General features: G+C 40.7%; 1 protein-coding gene across 1 annotated transcript in view; it reads left to right on the forward strand.

The window, feature by feature from the left end:
- The window catches only part of LOC121379441 (neprilysin-1-like), a 125,530-nt gene that overhangs the window by 15,588 nt on the left and 85,322 nt on the right, over positions 1-24,620 (forward strand). Inside the window, exon 2 of the mRNA XM_041508082.1 lies at positions 21,949-22,026. Coding sequence (XP_041364016.1) covers positions 21,949-22,026 — 78 coding nt within the window. The remainder of the gene's footprint in view (positions 1-21,948; positions 22,027-24,620) is intronic.

Raw genomic sequence — 24,620 nt, forward strand, 5'->3', positions numbered from 1 at the left:
ACAGCTACTGAAACCTTCAGAAAACAACAAAAACAACCAGAACTGTATCATTATACACATATTTTGAATTACTAGCATTATTTGCATTGGAATGTCTTTCATCCATAAGCGTACGAGACAGACGGGGTGGAGGAGGGGGGGGGGGGGGGGGGCGCAACTTCCTCCTTAATTCTGGAGCAAAACCTTTAATTCGAGCAAAAATTGTACAGATATTCGGGCAAAATGAGCTAAAATGTCATACAAGGCATATCTCTCGTATCTATTTTCATTCGCCGGCAAGCGGTGTCATACAAGGCATATCTCTCGTATCTATTTTCATTCGGCGGCAAGCGGTGTCATACAAGACCTATCTCTCGTATCTATTTTCATTCGGCGGCAAGCGGTGTCATACAAGGCCTGTATCTAGTATCTATTTTCATTGGCAGGCAAGCGGTGTAATACAAGACCTATCTCTCTTATCTATTTTCATTCGGCGGCAAGCGGTGTCAGACAAGGCCTGTCTCTCGTATCTATTTTCACTCGGCGGCAAGCAGTGTCAGACAAGGCCTGTCTCTCGTATCTATTTTTTATTCGGCGGCAAGCAGTGTCATACAAGGCCTATAAGTCGTATCTATTTTCATTCGGCGGCAAGCAGTGTCATACAAGGCCTATATGTCGTATCTATTTTTTATTCGGCGGCAAGCAGTGTCAGACAAGGCCTATATCTCGTATCTATTTTCACTGGCAGGCAAGCGGTGTCATACAAGGCCTATATATCGTATCTATTTTCATTCTCCGGCAATCGGTGTCATACAAGGCCTATATCTCGTATCTATTTTTATTGGCAGGCAAGCGGTGTCATACAAGGCCTGTCTCTCGTGTCTATTTTCATTGGCCGGCAAGCTGTGTCATACAAAGCCTATGTCTCGTTTCTATTTTCATTGGCCGGAAAGCGGTGTCATACAAGGCCTATCTCTCGTATCTATTTTCATTCGCCGGCAAGCGGTGTCATACAAGGCCTATATCTCGTATCTATTTTCACTGGCCGGCAAGCAGTGTCATACAAGGCCTATATCTCGTATCTATTTTCATTCGCAGGCAAGCGGTGTCATACAAGACCTATCTCTCGTATCTATTTTCATTCGGCGGCAAGCGGTGTCATACAAGGCCTGTATCTAGTATCTATTTTCATTGGCAGGCAAGCGGTGTCATACAAGACCTATCTCTCTTATCTATTTTCATTCGGCGGCAAGCGGTGTCAGACAAGGCCTGTCTCTCGTATCTATTTTTTATTCGGCGGCAAGCAGTGTCATACAAGGCCTATATGTCGTATCTATTTTCATTCGGCGGCAAGCAGTGTCATACAAGGCCTATATGTCGTATCTATTTTTTATTCGGCGGCAAGCAGTGTCAGACAAGGCCTATATCTCGTATCTATTTTCACTGGCAGGCAAGCGGTGTCATACAAGGCCTATATATCGTATCTATTTTCATTCTCCGGCAATCGGTGTCATACAAGGCCTATATCTCGTATCTATTTTTATTGGCAGGCAAGCGGTGTCATACAAGGCCTGTCTCTCGTGTCTATTTTCATTGGCCGGCAAGCTGTGTCATACAAAGCCTATGTCTCGTTTCTATTTTCATTGGCCGGAAAGCGGTGTCATACAAGGCCTATCTCTCGTATCTATTTTCATTCGCCGGCAAGCGGTGTCATACAAGGCCTATATCTCGTATCTATTTTCACTGGCCGGCAAGCAGTGTTATACAAGGCCTATATCTCGTATCTATTTTCATTCGCAGGCAAGCGGTGTCATACAAGGCCTATATCTCGTACCTATTTTCGTTCGCCGGCAAGCAGTGTCATACAAGGCCTATCTCTCGTATCTATTTTCATTCGGCGGTAAGCAGTGTCATACAAGGCCTATATCTCGTATCTATTTTCATTCGGCGGCAAGCGGTGTCATACAAAGCCTATCTCTCGTATCTATTTTCATTCGGCGGCAAGCAGTGTCATACAAGACCCATATCTCGTATCTATTTTCATTCGGCGGCAAGCGGTGTCATACAAGACCCATATCTCGTATCTATTTTCATTCGGCGGCAATCTCGTATCTGTTTTCATTCGGCGGCAAGCGGTGTCATACAAGACCTATCTCTCGTATCTATTTTCATTAGCCGGCAAGCGGTGTCATACAAGGCTTATCTCTCGTATCTATTTTCATTAGCCGGCAAGCGGTGTCATACAAGGCCTATCTCTCGTATATATTTTCATTAGCCGGCAAGCGGTGTCATACAAGGCCTATCTCTCGTATCTATTTTCATTAGCCGGCAAGCGGTGTCATACAAGGCCTATATCTCGTATCTATTTTCATTCGGCGGCAAGCGGTGTCATACAAGGCCTATATCTCGTATCTATTTTCATTCGGCGGCAAGCGGTGTCATACAAGGCCTATCTCTCGTATCTATTTTCATTCGGCGGCAAGCAGTGTCATACAAGATCTATATCTCGTATCTATTTTCATTCGGCGGCAAGCAGTGTCATACAAGGCCTATATCTCGTATCTATTTTCATCCGCCGGCAAGCGGTGTCATACAAGGCCTATATCTCGTATCTATTTTCATTCGGCGGCAAGCGGTGTCATACAAGGCCTATATCTCGTATCTATTTTCATTCGGCGGCAAGCGGTGTCATACAAGGCCTATATCTCGTATCTATTTTCATCCGCCGGCAAGCGGTGTCATACAAGGCCTATATCTCGTATCTATTTTCATTCGGCGGCAAGCGGTGTCATACAAGGCCTATATCTCGTATCTATTTTCATTCGGCGGCAAGCGGTGTCATACAAGGCCTATCTCTCGTATCTATTTTCATTCGGCGGCAAGCGGTGTCATACAAGATCTATATCTCGTATCTATTTTCATTCGGCGGCAAGCGGTGTCATACAAGGCCTATATCTCGTATCTATTTTCATCCGCCGGCAAGCGGTGTCATACAAGGCCTATATCTCGTATCTATTTTCATTCGGCGGCAAGCGGTGTCATACAAGGCCTATATCTCGTATCTATTTTCATCCGCCGGCAAGCGGTGTCATACAAGGCCTATATCTCGTATCTATTTTCATCCGCCGGCAAGCGGTGTCATACAAGGCCTATATCTCGTATCTATTTTCATCCGCCGGCAAGCGGTGTCATACAAGGCCTATATCTCGTATCTATTTTCATCCGCCGGCAAGCGGTGTCATACAAGGCCTATATCTCGTATCTATTTTCATCCGCCGGCAAGCGGTGTCATACAAGGCCTATATCTCGTATCTATTTTCATCCGCCGGCAAGCGGTGTCATACAAGGCCTATATCTCGTATCTATTTTCATCCGCCGGCAAGCGGTGTCATACAAGGCCTATATCTCGTATCTATTTTCATCCGCCGGCAAGCGGTGTCATACAAGGCCTATATCTCGTATCTATTTTCATCCGCCGGCAAGCGGTGTCATACAAGGCCTATATCTCGTATCTATTTTCATCCGCCGGCAAGCGGTGTCATACAAGGCCTATCTCTCGTATCTATTTTCATCCGCCGGCAAGCGGTGTCATACAAGGCCTATCTCTCGTATCTATTTTCATCCGCCGGCAAGCGGTGTCATACAAGGCCTATCTCTCGTATCTATTTTCATCCGCCGGCAAGCGGTGTCATACAAGGCCTATCTCTCGTATCTATTTTCATCCGCCGGCAAGCGGTGTCATACAAGGCCTATATCTCGTATCTATTTTCATCCGCCGGCAAGCGGTGTCATACAAGGCCTATATCTCGTATCTATTTTCATCCGCCGGCAAGCGGTGTCATACAAGGCCTATATCTCGTATCTATTTTCATCCGCCGGCAAGCGGTGTCATACAAGGCCTATATCTCGTACCTATTTTCATCCGCCGGCAAGCGGTGTCATACAAGGCCTATATCTCGTACCTATTTTCATCCGCCGGCAAGCGGTGTCATACAAGGCCTATATCTCGTACCTATTTTCATCCGCCGGCAAGCGGTGTCATACAAGGCCTATATCTCGTATCTATTTTCATCCGCCGGCAAGCGGTGTCATACAAGGCCTATATCTCGTATCTATTTTCATCCGCCGGCAAGCGGTGTCATACAAGGCCTATATCTCGTATCTATTTTCATCCGCCGGCAAGCGGTGTCATACAAGGCCTATATCTCGTATCTATTTTCATCCGCCGGCAAGCGGTGTCATACAAGGCCTATCTCTCGTATCTATTTTCATCCGCCGGCAAGCGGTGTCATACAAGGCCTATCTCTCGTATCTATTTTCATCCGCCGGCAAGCGGTGTCATACAAGGCCTATATCTCGTATCTATTTTCATCCGCCGGCAAGCGGTGTCATACAAGGCCTATATCTCGTATCTATTTTCATCCGCCGGCAAGCGGTGTCATACAAGGCCTATATCTCGTACCTATTTTCATCCGCCGGCAAGCGGTGTCATACAAGGCCTATTTCTCGCACATGGACAAACAAGATACACATACCAATAATAAGCAATAGAAGGAAGGAAATGTTTTAATTAACGACGCACTCAACACATTTTATTTTCGGTTTCCCACCGACGGGGATCGATCCCAGACTGACCGCGCATCGAGCGAGCGCTTTACCACTTGGCTACGTCCCTCACACTAATAAGCAAATAGATCATATGTTTTAAATGTTGTGTAAAACAAATATTGTAACAAACTGATGAAGTGATAGCTTAACCCTTTTGTGTATTTCCCCTAAAAAACGGCAAGCAAATACACACACGCAGGTTTCCTGTAACTAGCGTAATAACATAGGATGCGCCTCGTAACGACTCTTTTATGATTCTTGTCTTTTCTTGTGTCTGGACTTGTCTTATGTCTTGCTTTTACCTGCCGGCCTCGGTGGCGTAGTGGTTAGGCCATCGGTCTACAGGCTGGTAGGCACTGGGTTCGGATCCCAGTTGAGGCATGTGGTTTTTAATCCAGATACCGACTCGAAACCCTGAGTGAGTGCTCCGCAAGGCTCAATGGGTAGGTGTAAACCACTTGCACCGACCAGTGATCCATAACTGGTTCAACAAAGGCCATGGTTTGTGCTATCCTGCCTGTGGGAAGCGCAAACAAAATATCCCTTGCTGCTAATCGGAAAGAGTAGCCCATGTAGTGGCGACAGCGGGTTTCCTCTCAAAATCTGTGTGGTCCTTAACCATATGTCTGACGCCATATAACCGTAAATAAAATGTATTGAGTGCGTCGTTAAATAAAACATTTCTTTCTTTTGCTTTTACCTCGTCTTATTTTGTCTTACATTATCCTGTATCGGCCCTCATCTCCTTACCTCGCTTCGCCTTCTCTTGCTTTGCTTGCCTTACTTTTTCTCGCTTTATCTCGCCTCGCCTTTTTTTTTTACCTTGCCTTGTTTTGCAATAATACTATGTTAGGTCCCTCTCTAAAGCTGTATCCTAACTGGACACGAGCGACGCGAGCGATGCGAGCGATTATTTTAAAATCATTATTTCAATTGCCGTATCCTAACCGCGTGCGACAGATTAATTTAGTCGAGCGGTCGACACAATACCGATAGGAATTGTTTCTATTTGTGTTGTGCGGCACTAGCGACAAACATATATTAACCATTCAAACAAGTTTTATTTGGCGGTTTCAACTGTCGATAACAATTTTAAAATGAAGACTGTTGTTATGGTCCCGTTTGGTTAGGATATAAATATTACTGCATCGCTCGCGTCGCATGCGTCCGGTTAAGATACAGCTTTAGAATGAATGAATGAATGTTTAACGACACCCCAGCAGGAAAAATACATCGGCTATCGGGTGTCAAACTATGGTAATGGAAACAAACAAGGCGATGATCAACATCAACAGAAAAATTCAAGATATAAATAAAAACAGTGTAAAGAACTGTGCAAAAATACAAATACAAATATCACAGATAGATACTGACTTTTACTCTAAATTTCAATTTGTGCTGTATTGGCCATTCTCAAAGAGAATGTTACACCCCTGCACCACGGTGAGGTTACCTCACGCGTAGGGGATACAGCTTTAGGGTCAAAGCTTACGTTTATGAAAATTAGTAGTAGAAACATACTAGTAGATCATGTGACCTCATAATTGGCTTCCAATTTTTAAAGTCTAGACTCAAGAGTTTATAAACACGGGCCACGGTAGACAGAAATTGGCACTTTTCAAGACTGATGAATCTCAACCTGACCAATAATTTCCACAGACCTTATAATACACTTATAAATCCTATTAATTTGCTAGCGAACCGTCTCACAATCTGAGGTTAAATAAAACTTCCCACATGGGGTGAGGAAGCTGGGGTGGGGGGAGCTACTTATGCACGGGACGTTCGCGTCAGGAATAGGTGAAAGTAGTTCGTGTTTTTCATCGCTTATCATACTTTGCTTTCTAATTATACGAACAAAAAAAATCGAAAGCAATCACAGCTTCGGAAGTCGATTATATCGGAGCTGTGAAATAATTGGCTTTACACAGACATTTGACTAAATATCTTAGGCACGGTCATTTTCACATTTCATTCTGTCTCACGTATGTGTGCGGATGTTTTGACGGGCGACTGCCCATCTCCTGACCGCTTCTCGTATTAACGTTTTATCGCATTCATAACGCGTTAACCCAGCTGAGAAAGACTTATCCCAAGGGATCGATTAATATCATTGTTGTCCCTCATTCTCGCTGTCTTATGAGTGACTCTATAATTCGCCGAGTGCGAGATTATAGCACTCGGCCGGTGACACGCATTTATATCAGCCAGTTATATTGCTATTCTAGGTTATTTCTTCTTCTTGTTGCTGCTGCTGTTTTTGTTGCTGCAATTGTTGTTGCTGCTGCTGTTGCTTCTGTTGCTAGTGACCGGCCTCGGTGGCGCAGTGGTTAAGTCATCGGACTACAGGCTGGTAGGTACAGGGTTCGCAACCAGGTACCGGCTCCAACCCAGAGCGAGTTCTTAAGGGTTCAGTGGGTAGGTATAAGGCCACTACACCCTCTTCTTTATCACAAACAACTAACGAACTAACAGCTAACCCACTGTCCTGGACAGGCATCCCAGCTAGCTGAGGTGTGTGCCCAGGACAGCGCGCTTGAATTTTAATTGAATATAAACACGAAAATAAGTTGAAATGAATGCTATTTCTGATATTGTTGTTGTTGTTGTTGCTGCTGCTGTTGTTATTGTTGTTGTTGTTGCTGCTGCTGATATTGTTGTTGTTGTTGCTGCTGCTGTTGTTGTTGATGTTGTTGTTGCTGCTGCTGTTGTTGTTGCTGCTGTTGCTGCTGCTCTTTCTGTTGTTACTGTTACTATTGCTGCTGTTGCTGTTGTTGCTGCTGCTGTTGTTGTTGCTTCTCCTGCTGCTGCCGTTGTTGTGTTCAAATAACGTAATTTTATGACATTCGGAATCAGACATTTCTTTATAATGCAACAGGCAACAATAAAACAGCAACCTCAAAGCCATTTTGCACAAACAGGCCACCTACAAAACGGTCGAACAAAATATTATTTGGAAAAAAAAGGAAAGGTATATTAATTTTGTTTAACGCCCAAGAATATTTTAAATCACGGCATTTTGGTATCTTCCATATAATTTCGACATTTGGTCGTGAGAGAAAGGGAGGAAACCCGCTACCGCGACATTCACTACACCTCACGATGAAATAGTAAAGAAGCATTCATATGCACTTTCCCATAGGCCTGACAGTACATGGCACACCTTTGTTTACCATGAAATGCGTGTATACTGAAACATATTCAGTGTAATGTATTATATTCGACTACATACATACTGATCATATTCGACTTGTCATCAATATTTTGGTATATAACTGAATTGAGGCTAGGGGTGGGGGTAGAACGTATCATAGTGGTGAAGCGCTAGGATCGATCCCCGTCGGTGGAACAATTAATCTATTTCTGGTATTTCAAAGGCCGTGCTCTGTGTTATGTAGCGGGTTTCCTCTCTAAGACTATATGTCAGAATTACCAAATGTTTAACATCCAATATCCGATGATTAATAAATCAATGTGCTCTAGTGGTGTCGTTAAACATAACACACTTTTGTTATCCCGTATGTGCATATAAGAGATCGCTTGCTACTAATGGATTTTTTTTTAGCGGGTTTCCTCTCTAAGACTGTATTTCAGAATTACCAAATGTTTAACATCCAACAACCGATAATTAATACATCAATGTGCTCTAGTGGTGTCATATTTTGCAGAGATGTATGGAATGCGGAAAATATCGAGAGGTCCACCAAGATCGACTGATTTTACGACCTCTCGAGGTTTAGGCGCTCGCTCTACCACCAGATTTATCCCACCCCTTGTTCCGCATTATTCCAGGTGTCCTCTTGTGACTACGAGCGAAGCGGATAATTTTTAACGTGCATATATGCCACTAGAGCTTCACGCACGCCTGTCACGGGCTTAATCTCTGACTTTCGCCAGTGACTAAGTCCGGGCCAATAGTGGGGGGTTGGGGGGGGGGGTACGTTTGAGGTTGAGGTGGGTGGAATTTGCAATAAATATTTAGCAGAAGGTTCTGAGACCTAGGCCAAAAACAGTCGACTTAACCTGCTCATGTCTGGACCAAAACATTAAAATAAACCCAAAAATGAATTAGAGTGCTCGGCCAAAACAGGTTTTAAGGTGATTTGAGCAATTTAGACGGGCTACTAAATTAAAGTGCGTTGGACTGTTTACAACAAAAAATAAACATAAAATGTTGAATGACGAGCCAAAGTTTTAAAGTCCAACTAGCCCAAGGAGGTTACCTGTTCTAGACTACGAGTCAGAATTACCAAATGTTTGACATCCAATACCCGATGATCAATGTGCTCTAGTGGGGTCGTTAAACAAAAAAAAACATCCTTCTTCTTTATTGCCTTTCTTTGATTTGTCTTGCCTTGCCTTGCTTTGCTTATGCATTGTGATATTAGGCCCAAAACAAAATTCGGTCTCTGGTGAGACCAGTTCCAGAATTTTTAGTGTTTTACGTCTTTCTCATCTGCATCGGTCCATCCTCAATGACCATGGTGCCCCCTCCTTTGCCTTGTTCCCCTAAGTATTTTCCTTTATATTTTCCTTTATATTTTACATATAACCAAGGCAATTTTTATGATTTCGACTTTGGCTGCAATTTTTTTTTTTAAAACAAGTCATGCTACTCATTCAGAACAAGACAATTGACGTCATACCGCGGGAAATTAAAAAAAAAAAAAAAATGTTGACGCTCGAGGGTCAAAATGGACCAGCAATTTATTTTGTTTTGCCTTGAAACTAAGATCGCTTCGTAAAACGGAGCCCACCTGATAACATTAAGCACACATAATACTAACGGCAAATGTAGACCACATTTAAATATTTAAACCAATAACACACAGCGCACCTTCCGAATGACCTCAAAGTGAAACAGTCAGATTTCTTGCGAATGCTAGCATCGCTGAACGCAGTAATGGTTTTGAAGTCTAAGCTAAAGTACTGACTCTTTTGACTTTGTATCATCAGGACAGGACAGGACTAGGTTTTAACGTGTACATTCAGAACAAGCTGTTGTAGCACACGCCTATCATGGGCACGGGTGCCGGCCTCAGCCGGCTTCCCTGTCCATGAGAGGAAAATGTGGGGGAGGTAGGAGAAAGGACAACCTGCGCTGATTGGCGCAAGGGAGCACCAGCCGCCCGAATGATCGGTAGCAGGCGGAGGGGAGGGTGTGGTGGTGCTATGGAATTTGGAATTTGGATGATGGCCAAAATTTAATGCCAAAGGGAATAAGTTCGCATTTTTGATGAAGGAAATTTGGCGCATTTTTGATGAAGGAAATTTGGCGCATTTTTGATGAAGGAAATTTGGCGCATTTTTGAACGGTCGGTCTAAAGAGTAAAATAATTGTATCATCAAAATAGCGTCGAATAAAACCTCATTTATATTTAATTAGCGATAGTTTTATAGCTTTCCATTTGCTTTGTGCATAATATATTTTGCGAGGTTTATTTAATTAAAGACATAAAACTGGCTTTGTAGTGAGAAAAGGTCACTCTATGAAAGACACTGCAGCATGCAATATTCAACTTACATTAAATATATTGCATACATTGAGTTATATTTCTTTTATTATGTATGGTTCTGGTGGAAACAAGTTGTTTGATCAGGGTTATAACATGCCAGGACACATGCAAGCCTTCAAATGTTTTTTTAAAGGGACAGTCCTGAGTTTACAACCATTGTAAAACGTTTCCGATCAATAGAACCTTTTCGATGACGTAACATACAAATTAAATACATTTTCTTATTTAAAATATCAGTGTCTGTATTTACAAAGTGTTTGTAGTAGCCCAAACCCGAATTTACTTCCCAATAATTTCGTATGTACGAAAAAATATATATCACGAATTAAAGTTAAAGCTGAGTGCTACAAACGACCGCAAACACATTCCATATACAGAAACTGATATTCTTAACAAGAAAATGTATTTAGTATGAAATAGTAGTCGCCAACAAGGCTCTGTTATCGCAAACATCTTACAATGGCTGCAAACTCAGGACAGTCCCTTTGATGGAAGATATTCAGAGACTATTTCATGATATAACGATTCGCTTATTAAAATGATGTCGCATGCAATACACTATTTTGTCGTTTCATCTTTTTGTTGAGCATCTGTGTACATTTCAACTATGAACTTGCTGGCTGTAGGTTCTGATTTGTGACAGCTGCCACCTATTTGGACAGGCTATACTCACCTGTCGCGAACACCTGCTATCATCACCGTTTTCACAGTGATTCATGAGTGCATGTCACCATAGCTGTACATATTCCATTGAGCTCTATCATGTGCGTGTTCGGGTGTTCTAAGCTAAAGTCTTGGGAGTGGCAGTCCTCCTATAGGCGATGGAGGGGGGGGGGAATGAAACACCCTGTTACGGATTCCCTAGGGGAATGGCGGTCCATAAGGACGACCACCTGAAAGCAATAACGAATTTGCCTGAAGCATTGTTTCGATTTTGCATTTTGCAGAGATATAATATTATGTTGTATGCATGTATTTTGTTCACAAGTTACTATATTTTGTCATGCTTTCTGTTTGGTACATTCTAAGGAGTGGCAATATCTGACTAAGTCGGAGAATTATCGCCCGAGGTCAGAGGATCGATCTCCGTTGATGGATTCGTATTCTCATCCATCTTAGTCATTGTCATTCAACTGACATATTAAAAGCTGTGGTCTTGGAAAGTTCATGTAACAGATTGCTTGCTGTTATGTTGAGACATGGACTGTGTGCGTGTGTGCGTGTGTTTGTGTGCGTGTGTGTGTGTGCGCGCCACATTTTGGTGAAGTGTAAGCATCTGAAAGAAACTCGGAAAGATATATTTGGTCTGCGAAATGTGATGGAATCATTTTGATTCCATCCAGAATTTGTTTTACAATTTTTACGTGATGCGGACTTTTACTCTAAATTTTAATTTGATCTATCTGTGATATTTGTATTTTTGCACAGTTCTTTACACTGTGTTTTAATTTGACTCTTGAATTTTTATATTGATGTTGATCGTCACTTCTTGTTTTGACTTTACCATAGTTGGACACCCAATAGTCGATGTATATTTCGTGCTGGGGTGTCGTCAAACATTCATTCATTCATTCATTAATTGTGTGTGTGAGTGTGTGTGTGTTTGTGAGAGAGAGAGAGAGAGAGAGAGAGAGAGAGAGAGAGAGAGAGAGAGAGAGAGAGAGAGAGAGAGAGAGAGAGAGAGAAAGAGAGAGAGAGTCTTCTCTCTCCTTTGTGTCCCTCACTCTTCTCTCTCTCTCTCTCTCTCTCTCTCTCTCTCTCTCTCTCTCTCTCTCTCTCTCTCCTTTTACTGTAAATAGTTCACTCTCTTTCTTCCACCTCCCACTCCATCCTCTGTCTCTCATTTCTGTTTGTAGTTATTTCTCTTTAAACCCCCTCTATCTCCCTCCCTCCCTCCCTCCCCACTCTTTCTCCGTCGCTCTCCCTCCCCCCTCTCTCTCCATCCCTCCCCCTCACTCTCTCCTTTATGTCTCTTGCACTCTCTTTGTTTCTTTCTTTCTCTATCTCTCCTTTCTGTCTGTATTTCCCTCTCTCCATCTAATCCCACTGTCTCCTCATTATATCTCTCCTTTCCTTATTTCTCTCTCTCTCTCTCTCTCTCTCTCTCTCTCTCTCTCTCTCTCTCTCTCTCTCTCTCTCTCTCTCTCTCTCTCTCTCTCTCTCTCTCTCTCTCTCTCTCTCTCTCTCTCTCTCTTATGTCTGCAAATACACCCCGTCTCTCTCATAAGTCTAACACTTATCCTACAGAATATATTAATCAATTTGTAGACTGATGTAATAATGCGTTGCGGCAATGCTATCTCTTTACATTTTTGAGACAAGTCGCGCTGAATTGCGGACGTACTGGGACAAAATGAAATTCGCAGACTGAATAGGAAATCTGATTGTAAAGACAAATCATGTATCTATCTTCAGTTGATCTGGACAAACTGCCAAAACTATAATAACTGCTGCCGAGAGTAATTACAATATGCCGAGGCAGATATATGAACTTCTTCGTTATCAGTGACATTGAATTTGGAATTGGAACATGCAGGCGGGACGTTTGGTACGCACTGGATACGGAGACGCAAACAAACACACACACAAAACACATAGACACACACCAGTGCGAAAACTGTAACCTGGGTTTGCTGCCATTATAACATTATAGTACATTAAAAGTATTATAGACTTTTAAAATATTAAAATTACACATTTAATATATGAAGGATTCGTCACGAGTGTTTTTTAATATGAAAAATATCAACCGAGTCTATGTTAATCGGTATTTGTAGAGGTTCTGCCGAGACAAATACCAGTTAACTAGACGATGTTGATAGGTCTTGCAAATTTGCATACCATTATTAACCGGGTTAATAAACTAAAATTATCACATGGGTTTATGACATGGATGTCATGGGTAAGTTATAGGATAAATGTTCTTATTTGCAATATTAATGTCTGTATTTTCAATGTGTATCTTGTCGTCCTAATATTTGCAGTAGCCCAAACTGTATTTTCCCTCATAACAATTTCGTACGTACGAAAACATACGTATTAATATAAAATGAAGTTTGAACTAATACAATACATAGGATGATTCAGAAACGCATTTAATATTAGCATACAGGGAACGATACTCTAAGCAATGATATATATTTAATATGTAATCGTAGTGATTAAAAACCGCCTGTAAGTCGAAAACATCTTAACTATAGACAATTCCTTTAAAGGTATTTATTTAATGAAAGTGGATTCAGCTTTCTTTCCAACATCTAAGGTTCATGTATGTCCACCATGGCCCAGTGGTAAAGCGCTGGCTTGGTGCGTGATCGGTTTAGGATCGGTCCCCGTCGGTGGGACCATTGAGCTATTTCTCGTTCCAACCAGTGCACCATGACTGATATATAAAATGCCGTGGCGTGTGCTATCGTGTCTGTAGGATATAAAAGATTCCTAGTTAATAATCGAAAAAACAAAATGTAGTGGGTTTCCTCTTTTAGACCATATATCAAAATTACCAAATGTTTGACATCCAGTAGCCGATGGTTAATAAATCAATGTTCTCTAGTGGTGTCGTTAAATAAAACCAACTTTAACTTTTGATGACAGTGGATTGAGCTTTCTTTCCAACACTGCAATAGTGAATTTGTATTTTATTTTTTACACTGAATAATTTGCTTTCTTCTCCAGCCAATTCCAAACATGTCTGTCATGCCAATGTCCATTAATTCAAGCTCCAAGCATGCGCACCATGAGTTCCTTCTCTGGCATGGCCAGTGGCTGATCCAATGGCAGGAGTCTTCCTCCGCATTTGGAGATCTACATATTGCGAAACAAATCTACCAATAGCAAAGACAACCATTAAGCTTTACTCAGTGACTGCTGATATCTTCAGAAACATATTAACCAAAATGATCTCAACTGCTTTTAAATTCATTTATAATAAATAAACTGCCGCTGTGATTGATCGGTAGGCCTCAAGATGGCTGACACAAGGACATCCTTGGCAAATTGCAAAAGTCATGGAACATCCTTATCCTTATCGTCGGTCTCCGGCGCTGTTCGCTAGCTAATGGCGTAATTACGATAACCACTGTTTTTCGTGATAACTGCTCAATACGGGGAAAAAGGATTTATTATAATAATAACAATCTCGGGTGGTCGATGACTTATCACCGCCCTCTGGATCAACCGCTTGCAGGCGAAAGCTAAATATAACCTCTGGGAGTTTTTCTTGTTTGTCCCGCGTGGCCGGAAAGTGACCAACAACTAAACAAATATGCGGCATCGCGTCTTTAACTTGATTATGCCTCAGATCAAACACAATGTGTGATTGGTAATATATGAAGACGATCGATCCTGTTTAGATAACGGGTCTGTCAACATTCAGTGAAATATTAGATGGAAAAGATTATTAGATTAATTCGTCGCACACCTAGAGACTCCGAAAGCAAGTTGGTGGCATTTTTCCAGAACAGATTTGAAGAAGTGTTCTTGGTCCAGAAAACAAAAAAGGAGAAGAAAATGGGTTTATTTAACGACGCACTCAACACATTTTATTTACGGTTATATGGCAAAAAGAGAAGACGAACTATGGAACACACGTACTATACTTCAGGAAACGCTCCGCTAGGATTCGTATTTAAACAAGAAATCACCTCAATTAACACGTTGCGCTGGTTTGCTGTTTGGGCAAGGGTTTTTTTGTTAGCTAAATATATACAGTGAAACCTCTCAAGAACGGACCTTCTGTAAACCGACATTCCCTCAAAACCTGACGTTTTTCAGAGTCCCTTTTTAAAAACCAGGACAGAACTTAACCTCTCTAACCGGACCCCTCTAAAAACAGGAAACTTGTCTTGGTAGCAAGGGTGTCCGGTTTAGAGGGATTTAACTGTATTTTGTTTTGCTCATAAACATGAATATACGACTAATCACAATTCGTATTTCTTCTTATAGTACAACTAATATACAGTCAAACCTGTCCTAGCGGCCACCTATAATCAGCGGTCAGCTGTCTTAAGCAACCACTTTTATAAACTCTTCTGTGTGACCGCTTAAGACAGGTTTGACTGTAGTTTAAAGTCTACATATTTTAGGGGTATTTTATTTCATTTCAACTTATTTTCTTGCTTATATCCAATTAAGGGCACACACCTCAGCTATCTATCTGTCCAGGACAGTGGGTTAGGTGTTAATTGTTATTGTGATTATTGAGGGAGAAGAGGGTGTAGTGGCCTTACACCTACCCATTGAGTCGTGAAAACTCGTTCTGGATGGGAGCCGGTACGGAGCGGCTGCGAACCATGTACCTACCAGCCTTATGTCCGATGGCTTAACCACGACACCTTACAATGATACGTCTTCCGTAATGACGTAAACGCAAGACAAGTACACATATAACTGCTAGTCGCAAACATAAACTTACGATGTTTTGCGAAATTATTTTCTAAGCATGTCAATACATTTTTACTTCAGTTATAAATACACTATGTTTTAAAGAAAATAGTAATTAGCGACACCCCTGTACAGTGTTTAATCGTCAGATATCGAATGTATGATAGCCATTGTATGCTTTATAGAACACACATGCTACGTCTTTCTGTTTGCAGCATGGAATATTTGATAATCATTTCCACACCTTTATTGAGTGAACGTGTTTCAGTCCATTTTTCAGCAAGCGTATATTGTCTCACATTCAAGAAATTATCGTACATGCAAAATATTACTAAAACTGGACAGCAATTAAGAAAAATAGTCGTACACAACCTTCAAGTGGTAACATAATGACTGCATACCAGGGTCCATCGATTGTTCTCAAAGACACACTAATGACATTTGTAGTAATGTAAATTGAGTATTGAACAGGCCTCGTCAAACCAAGTTAACAACGCATTTGGCGCTGGTGGCGGTGACGAGCGGTGGGCGGCGCGAGGGGCAGAACAAAGCTGTTACCCTTGTGTCAATATTTATAATTGAGCAATTAGCGCCTATTTGATTGTGCACTTCTTCAGCGGCGGGGCTGTGGCTACTGGCAGCGGAGAGAGCATGGAAGGAGGGAGGGGAAGGAGGAAGAGAGAGAGAGAGAGAGAGAGAGAGAGAGAGAGAGAGAGAGAGAGAGAGAGAGAGAGAGAGAGAGAGAGAGAGAGAGAGAGAGAGAGAGAGAGAGAGATGGAGGGGGAGAAATATCGAGTTAGAGATATAAAGACACACAGAGAGACAGAGATATTATAGAGACAGATATAGATATAGAGAGGAGAAAGAGCAAGATACAGAGAGAGATAGAGAGACAGAGGTAGAGGGATGGAGAAGTCTGCACATGCAATGAGCCACCATTTACAAAATTGGCATCAATCCGGCCGATCTTTCTGGCACAAGGGGTCAACGGCTGTCACCATCTCCGTTTTATCTCCACAGCAGAAGCAGGGAGAGTGCTTTCGCTTGGTCATCGCATTTAGTGAGATGTAATTAAAGTCCTTGAAGGACCCTCTCCATCACGGTCGAGATGAACAATGACACTAACCCAGGGTCTTCTCCACTCTCTTTGTTCCAAGTGGCGGAACACTTGACTTGCTTTCACCGGCCGTTTACCACAAAAAGCGGTTGATTACGCACCATTACGTTAACACAAAAAAAGGGTTGTAGAACAAGTCGAAATCTTTGATGGAGAAATATAGGGGGTATTTTGCCGTTCCATAACCATCTAAATCCAAGAGTGCGCTTGTGTAAGGATCCTACACTAATCCATATACGTATATCTCAAAGGTTGTGCCGTGTGTTGCTGTATCAATTGATATAATGTTCTTATAATAATAGTAATAACCATGTATCTCTTGAATGCACCTGCAACTGCTTACAGATTGAACACAATCCATCACACGATTTACTATACTAGTTGCGGAGAATTGCATTACATACGAAGTAACTAAGTGTGTCCACTAAGTGTGTGGGAGGATGAACCTATTTATCACTAAAACTAATACTTCTTATCCTACCTACTCACAACCAGTTTATGTTCATGACACTTGATTAACCATAGCACTGGCATCATGCAGGCATTTGACTGGCATCATGCATGTTCCAACTGTGTGTTATAGGTCATAAAGTCACAACTAACCGTGTATTATTCAAAATATTACACACCTGTCATATCACAGCCATATCATAGCTGTGAATTATTTAGTTGTGAACCAAAAGTTCAAATATGTTGTTTGAACATTATGACACTGCAGAACAAGGACTAACTCAAGCAATTCTGTTTTACACAGCACCCATACTATTTATTTTATGTTGTGTGAATAATTTCGGTTTAGTTTGACATAAGAAGAAAAGTAAAAGTGTTCTGGAAATTAAAAAAAAAATACCTTTTTTGTGTGGAATTAAAAAATATTCGGGATAGAAATCAATAAAATTGTAATACAAACCATAGGAAGAAAACGCTGATTGCAGCGTTATAGTCGCCATTTTGGGTTTATGGTATAGTCTTGCTACAAGTATATGAGATAACTCTTGATTATGTTCTTGTTGTCCCTTCTGTAGTGAAATTAATCAGTTATCTCGTATTAAGACTACTGGTCCATAAAACCAAAATGGCGGCTATAACTCTGCAAGCTTCGTGTTTTTACTATGGTATTCATTACAGTTTTATTTATTTCTGAACCGAATATTTGTTTTTCAATTGCACACAAAAATGGTAGGGTTTGGTTTTGGTATTTCCAAAACACTTTTACGTTTCTTCTGATGTCAAACGAAACCGAAATTAATCACACACACAAAAACAAAAAAACAAAACAAAACAACAACAAACAAACAAAAACACATTTTTGTAGGAGGATGGGACGAACTATAGAAAATAAATATTATGGAAGCTGTGCAAAACAGAATTGTGTGAGTTAGTCTTTGTTCAGCAGTGTCATAATGTTCAAACAACAGATTTGAGCTTTTGGTTCACAGCTAAATAATTCGCAACTATTATACTTGGCTGTGATATGACAGGTGTACCACTTTTACTTTTCTTCTTACGTCAAACTAAACCAAAAACCCCCAAAAAAATTCCCAACAACAAACAAACAACAACAAAAAAAAAAAAAAAAAAAAATAAAACATAAAAAATCTGTAGGAGGATGGGGCGGGCTATAAGGGTTTTTTGTGCTTCCATTTTTATCATAATGAATTCATATAAAACGTTATAAAAGCAGTGGGGAAACCGTATACGAGAAAGGCACGCAAACGCCTTAACCGACCGGCCATCTTTGTCGTCTTTGTCTTTCCACGAATCGAACTTTTTTCATTAATATCGCCGAACACACACTTCTATGGCCGCGTGGAGGGCCCCTTGTGCCTTGCAGAAATTCGAGATAATTGGTTTTAACAAAGTGATGTTTGCTATGAAATCTTCTCGTTTGGTATGTCCATCCCGTCTTTGCCGAAAAAGCTGTCGTCGCCGGTAAAATCTGCATCCCAGAAAGACGTGGGAAATATTTGCATGTCTTTGGTTGGCCCGACGTAATCGTGCGGTCTTGAAACGCGGATTGATTCATTGCATTTAAATGAGAAAAGACGTTGATGGGGACTCGTGTCGTCATTTAACCATTAACAGTGCCGAGAGTGGCTCACTTAATGCGGCAGTAAAATGTAAGTTAATTTGGCGAGACGGTTACCTTGATGAAGAGCTAGAGCAGAAGAGAACTAGTCTTCTAACTGTCATGTGGACAGGAAGTAGTAATGTGCTACAAACACGGAGAAACTCTCCACGGTGGTTGTCGGCAAACGAACGGTTCGTTTGACGTGATTGCGAAGTTTTTAATCGCGTTGGTATTGCGTCACATCTTAGGGTTTATTTAGACATTGACGTTAGGTCATTAATTCCTGGAGCTGATGAGTGGATGAGTTGCTTGATCTCTCTCTAGTGGAAAACACAACACACGACTACATGTAATGTTTGGGCTAGTGTGGGTACAAGGAACATGGAACACAAATTAAGGCGAGCCTGCATTTTGGGGGTATTTTTGCGTAATTGCAAAGGACAAACAAAAAGAAGCACAAGACAGAGATCAAAGGATGTTTTAATAATTTGCGATTGTATGGATTAGTGAATAAGCTAATGCGATTTGGATTTTTTGTTATTTGATGTTTTGTTTGCGGCAGTTATTAATTTGTAATTGTGACTTTTTTCATTTAAAAAAGTATGTTTTGTTTCACGACACCACTAGAGCACATGGATTTATTTCATCGGCCATTGGATGTCAAACATTTGGTAATTTTGACATAGTCTTAGAGTGGAAACCTGCTACATTTTTCCATTAGTAGCAAGAGATCTTTTTATATGCATCACCCCACACACGGGATAATACATACGACGGTATTTGATATACCAGTCGTGGTGCACTGGCTGGAATGAGAAATAGCCCAATGGGCTCACCGACGGGATCGATCCTAACACGACCACGCATCAAGCGAGCGCTTTACCACTAGGCCCATATTTTTATTTAAAGTCGCAGACCCTAGTTTTGACCGTGGAAATGGATGCCAAGTTTGGTTAATCCACAGACCTGTAACACAGCTCCATATATAAAGTGAAACAAGAGTATATAACGCTGAAACGGTGAAGTACCCTTAAAATTAGACTGGAGCTCGTATTTATAATGATTACGTCTCAGGGCTACCTTCTCCTGGCCCGGACTTAGTCACTGGTGATGTCAGAGGTTAAGTCCGTGTCAGGCGTGTGCGAAACCTTAGTGGAACATACCCATGTAAAACGTCTCTCTCTCTCTCTCTCTCTCTCTCTCTCTCTCTCTCTCTCTCTCTCTCTCTCTCTCTCTCTCTCTCTCTCTCTGACGCCATATAACCGTAAATAAAATGTGTTGAGTGCGTCGTTAAATAAAACATTTCTTTATTTCTTTCTTTAAACAATAAAATATCAATGCTGCAACATTTCATTTATCAAAAACGGATTTAATTGTAATGACTATAATACGGTAGTGTTTTGAAAACCAGGGTCACTAACTTTAAAACTAAATTTCGTGTTTATGTCCAACTAAGCTTTAAGCACGCTGTCCTGGGCAAACACCTGCTGCATCATGGTTGTTGTTCAGGACAGATTGATTGATGACGTGAGTGAGAGGGTTGGGAGAGAAGTCTGTCTGGTGCCTTACCTTGCTATAGATCCAACTCTCAGGTTGGAACAAATATTAGCTCAGTCGAATGAGTGCTCGCTTGAGGTGCTTGCATCACAGGATCGAATCACATCGGTGGACTCATTCAACTGATTTTTTTTTTATCTTTGCAACCAGTGCACCACAACTGGTCAAAAGCCGTGGCATGTGCTTCTCTGTCTGTGGGAAAGTGCATATAAAAGATCCCATGCTGCATTAGGAAAAATGTAGCGGGTTTCCTCTGATGAATACGTGTCAGAATTACCATACGTTTGACATCCGCTTAATTGGATATAAAAGAAAGAAAGAAATGTTTTATTTAACGACGTACTCAGCACATTTTATTTACGGTTATATGGCGTCAGACATATGGTTAAGGACCACACCTATTTTGAGAGGAAACCCGCTGTCGCCACTACATGGGCTACTCTTCCGATTAGCAGCAAGGGATCTTTTATTTGCACTTCCCACAGGCAGGATAGCACACACCATGGCCTTTGTTGAACCAGTTATGGATCACTGGTCGGTGCAAGTGGTTTACACCTACCCACTGAGCCTTGCGGAGCACTCACTCAGGGTTTGGAGTCGGTATCTGGATTAAAAATCCCATGCTTCGACTGGGATCCGAACCCAGTACCTACCGGCCTGTAGACCGATGGCCTACCACGACGCCACCGAGGCCGGTCTTAATTGGATATAAGCATGAACATATGTTGAAATGAAATGAAATGAAATGTGTGCATATAATGTTAATCAGAGCTGGACACGTCGGGTCTGTTTGTGTATCCATTTCCTTCCTTCCTTCCTGTTTGTGTATTGGCAAAACATCACCAAAGCAACGAAACAAGATGATTAAGGTTGGACGCCTTCCTTAAAAAGACTGCGGACAAAAACAAGAGTAATTGCGCAGAGTAAACGTAGTATGCCCATACAATTTGTAAACATTGATACTTTCGTTAAAAACATCGCCACAAAAAAGTAAGGATTTATTTTAATTCTGTTCACATTGTCAACCTTTCAGAAGATTTCTGTTAAGTTACATGACCATAAAAACAACAACAACGTTAACCAATATACAGTTTTATTGTAAACAAACGTAGATCTTTATTATATAGACAATCAGCCGTAAGTACTGCAATTTTCTTTGTGACAGTGTCCTTGTAGGTTTTATGCCGATCATTGTATAAACAAGTATTGTCTTCTCCAGTCTGATTGAAATCAGCTCTACTGGTCTATCAGTTATTGACCAGTGCAGCTAATTTTAATCAGCTTGTGTCTTCTCTTTTGTAAAGACTGTCATTTTGGTTATCACAAATTAAAATTCCAATTATAATACCATATGGTCTTATTAGATATATGTACACGATGTACATCTGTGGTATCATGATCAGTATACAGCTCTCTCTTTCTTTCTCTCTGTCTCTCTCTGTCTCTCTCTCTCTCTCTGTCTGTCTCTCTCTCTCTCTCTCTCTCTCTCTCTCTCTCTCTCTCTCTCTCTCTCTCTCTCTCTCTCTCTCTCTCTCTCTCTCTCTCTCTCTCTCTGCACACACCTTAGCTATCTGGGTTGTATACACAGAACAGCGAGTTAGTCGCTAGTTTTGTTAGTTGTTAGCGACATCGGCATCGATGATTGTTTTTTTTTTAATGTAATTTTATTATTATTATTATTATTATTATTATTATTATTATTATTATCATTATTGCAGGTATGTGCCGTGCCCGGATGTATCGAAACAGCAGCAGCAGTGCTAATAAGGGTAGATCACTCGGTAGATCCCTGCGAGGTAAGAAATAAACGTTTTCCTAAATATTATATTTTAAATTTTAATCCTTGTTTTTGTATTAGGCTTCTCTATTATAGATCCGGGGGTGACTGAACTGAACTGAACTGAACTTTATTTACACTTTGGCCGTAATTCAACGGCATATGAAGCATATTGTAAAATTATAATTAAATAAATAAATGACAAGATGGCACATTCGTCATAGTAATGTATATCGGATAAAACAAGTGTATATCTATGGATTCATACTTGCATTTGAAGACATACATTGCATATACAAATAAAATGAAATTGTAAAAACAGATTTCAGCCCTGGGACTTAAGAATATGCATAATTTGTTTACAGAAAACTGGGGTTGAACCATTTCCTTTTTATTGGTACGGGGTAAGGTCGAAGCATCAGTTTTCATCATGGGACAATTTCTTTTTGATATTTCAATGATGCAAAAGCTATACACGACAATAACGTGACCAACGATTAAAAAAAATGCAAAATATACCATGCAAATGTAAATACTACATCTCTCCCTTAAAGTCGCACACCTTAGCTTAACTAAGTTTCTTTAATCTACAAACATGTTAAATTTTCCTGGAAAAAAACTCCGTGACAATAGAGTGAAACAAGAGTATGTGACATTGGAACCTAAAACTTGTCTCTACAATTAGTATAGAACTCGTCTTCATAACCGTTACTTCTCAGAGGTATGTGCGTTTTTAGAATTATTGAAAATGTATTTTGTGGTATTACAAACACCAGGGTGACCAGACGTACCCCGATGGATAATCAAAGCAATACAGTGTAATGCTAGGTTTAGGCTGCCAACTGCCAGCAGAATGTTGGCCAACTCGACGGTTGCGTTGTAATTTTCCCAACTCTCGACGGGAATGATCAGATTAACATCTAATGGGTTATACGACGAGAATCGAGCTGTAAGAACGCTCAGACTAGCAAATGGGCGGCCGTAGAAGTCGTGACGGCAGAAAGTTGGCCAATTTTCTGCTTGCAGTTGCAAGTCCGAGTCTATCATAAGTGATTTCTGATTTTAATTATTAAAAATGGCTCAAACTGTGAAAAATACGCGGTAGTATATAAAAACTACTGTCTGCGACTTTAAATCTAAACAAACTGCAGCCTAACTTGCTTTTTCAGATATAACGTGAAGCTACCTAGAGTACCTTAGTTTCTTACACAAAGTTGATCGTGGTCTTGGTAGCATCCCAACGATGCGCATATTTCAACTACAGCGGTACCTAATACCCTCACATCACCTCGAATCGAAGTATATTGATTTACTGGCCATATGAAACAGTTTGACTTGTTTAACGACACCACTAGAGCTTATTGATTCATTAATCATCGGCTATTAGATGTCAAACATTTGGTAATTTTGATATATACATATATATATACATACATACATACATACATACATACATACATACATACACACACACACACACATATATATATATATATATATATATATATATATATATATATATATATATATATATATATATATATATATATATATATATATATAGTCATGTTGTCTAATGCAACAAGGGATTTTTATATGCACTTTCCCACACACAGGATAGCACATACCACCGTCTTTGATATACCAGTATATGGCTGGAACGAGAAATAGCCCGATGAGCCCACCGACGGCGATCAATCCCAAACCGACCGCACATCAAGCGAGCGTTTTAGCACTGGGCTACGTCCCGCCCCATATATGAAACAGTATCTTATGACAAATACTGTGACATATCTCATCAAATTTAAATTTTCTTCCACTGCGAAATTTAACGCTATGCCTATTTGGTATTTGTTCCTCAATGCTTCATTTTTTGAGGGACGAAATTACAACAAAGACGAACAAACTTTAATTATATCCGGTTTTGAAGCATGACTTCCGGTTTTGAAAACCGTTCAAATAATTCTTTTGAACTTTTTGTGAAATGTGTTTGTGTACTGACAAAAAAAAGTGCAACAAAATAAAATTTAAATTCAAACGTCTGCGTTATGTTATAGTTTTTACAGTATTGTTCTGCCTGCGGCTTGTAATATTTTTTCACGAAGCGATACACTAAACGCATAATTTCTACTTCTTGTAAAGTTGGACGTTTTCATGAAATAAAGTCTCGTTGGAAGTTTATGGATCCGCCCTTGGTCCGTATTGATCCTGTAGGATTTATACATGTAATAGCTTATTTAACTAACAGGGTGAAAAAGACGGCTGGGAATAATCTGGCCAAAAAGTCACCGGAAACGGAAAAAAAAAATGTCAAGCAGAGAAGGTTCGTTAAGTTTCGGCATCAATCTCCTGGCCAGTAAAGAAAAGCGAATCGTTTTAGCGCCAAGTGGCCTTCGCGCTATAGACGAGGAAGTTCTAAGTTATGTGAAGACATCCTTCGGTGTTTGAATACTTTCATTAGAAATAATATATAGTCGTAGCTAGTACATGACGGTTATCCAGCGTTCTAACGGAGATTAGAAGGTGGTGGGGGTTGCTGTAGATATTATAAATGCGCCACTACTGGTGGAAAACGGAATATTGTGTTAACAGCACGTCAACACATTGTAAAAC

The sequence above is a fragment of the Gigantopelta aegis genome, chromosome 8 (genome assembly GCF_016097555.1).
Source record: "Gigantopelta aegis isolate Gae_Host chromosome 8, Gae_host_genome, whole genome shotgun sequence".
Classification (NCBI taxonomy): Eukaryota; Metazoa; Mollusca; class Gastropoda; order Neomphalida; family Peltospiridae; genus Gigantopelta; species Gigantopelta aegis.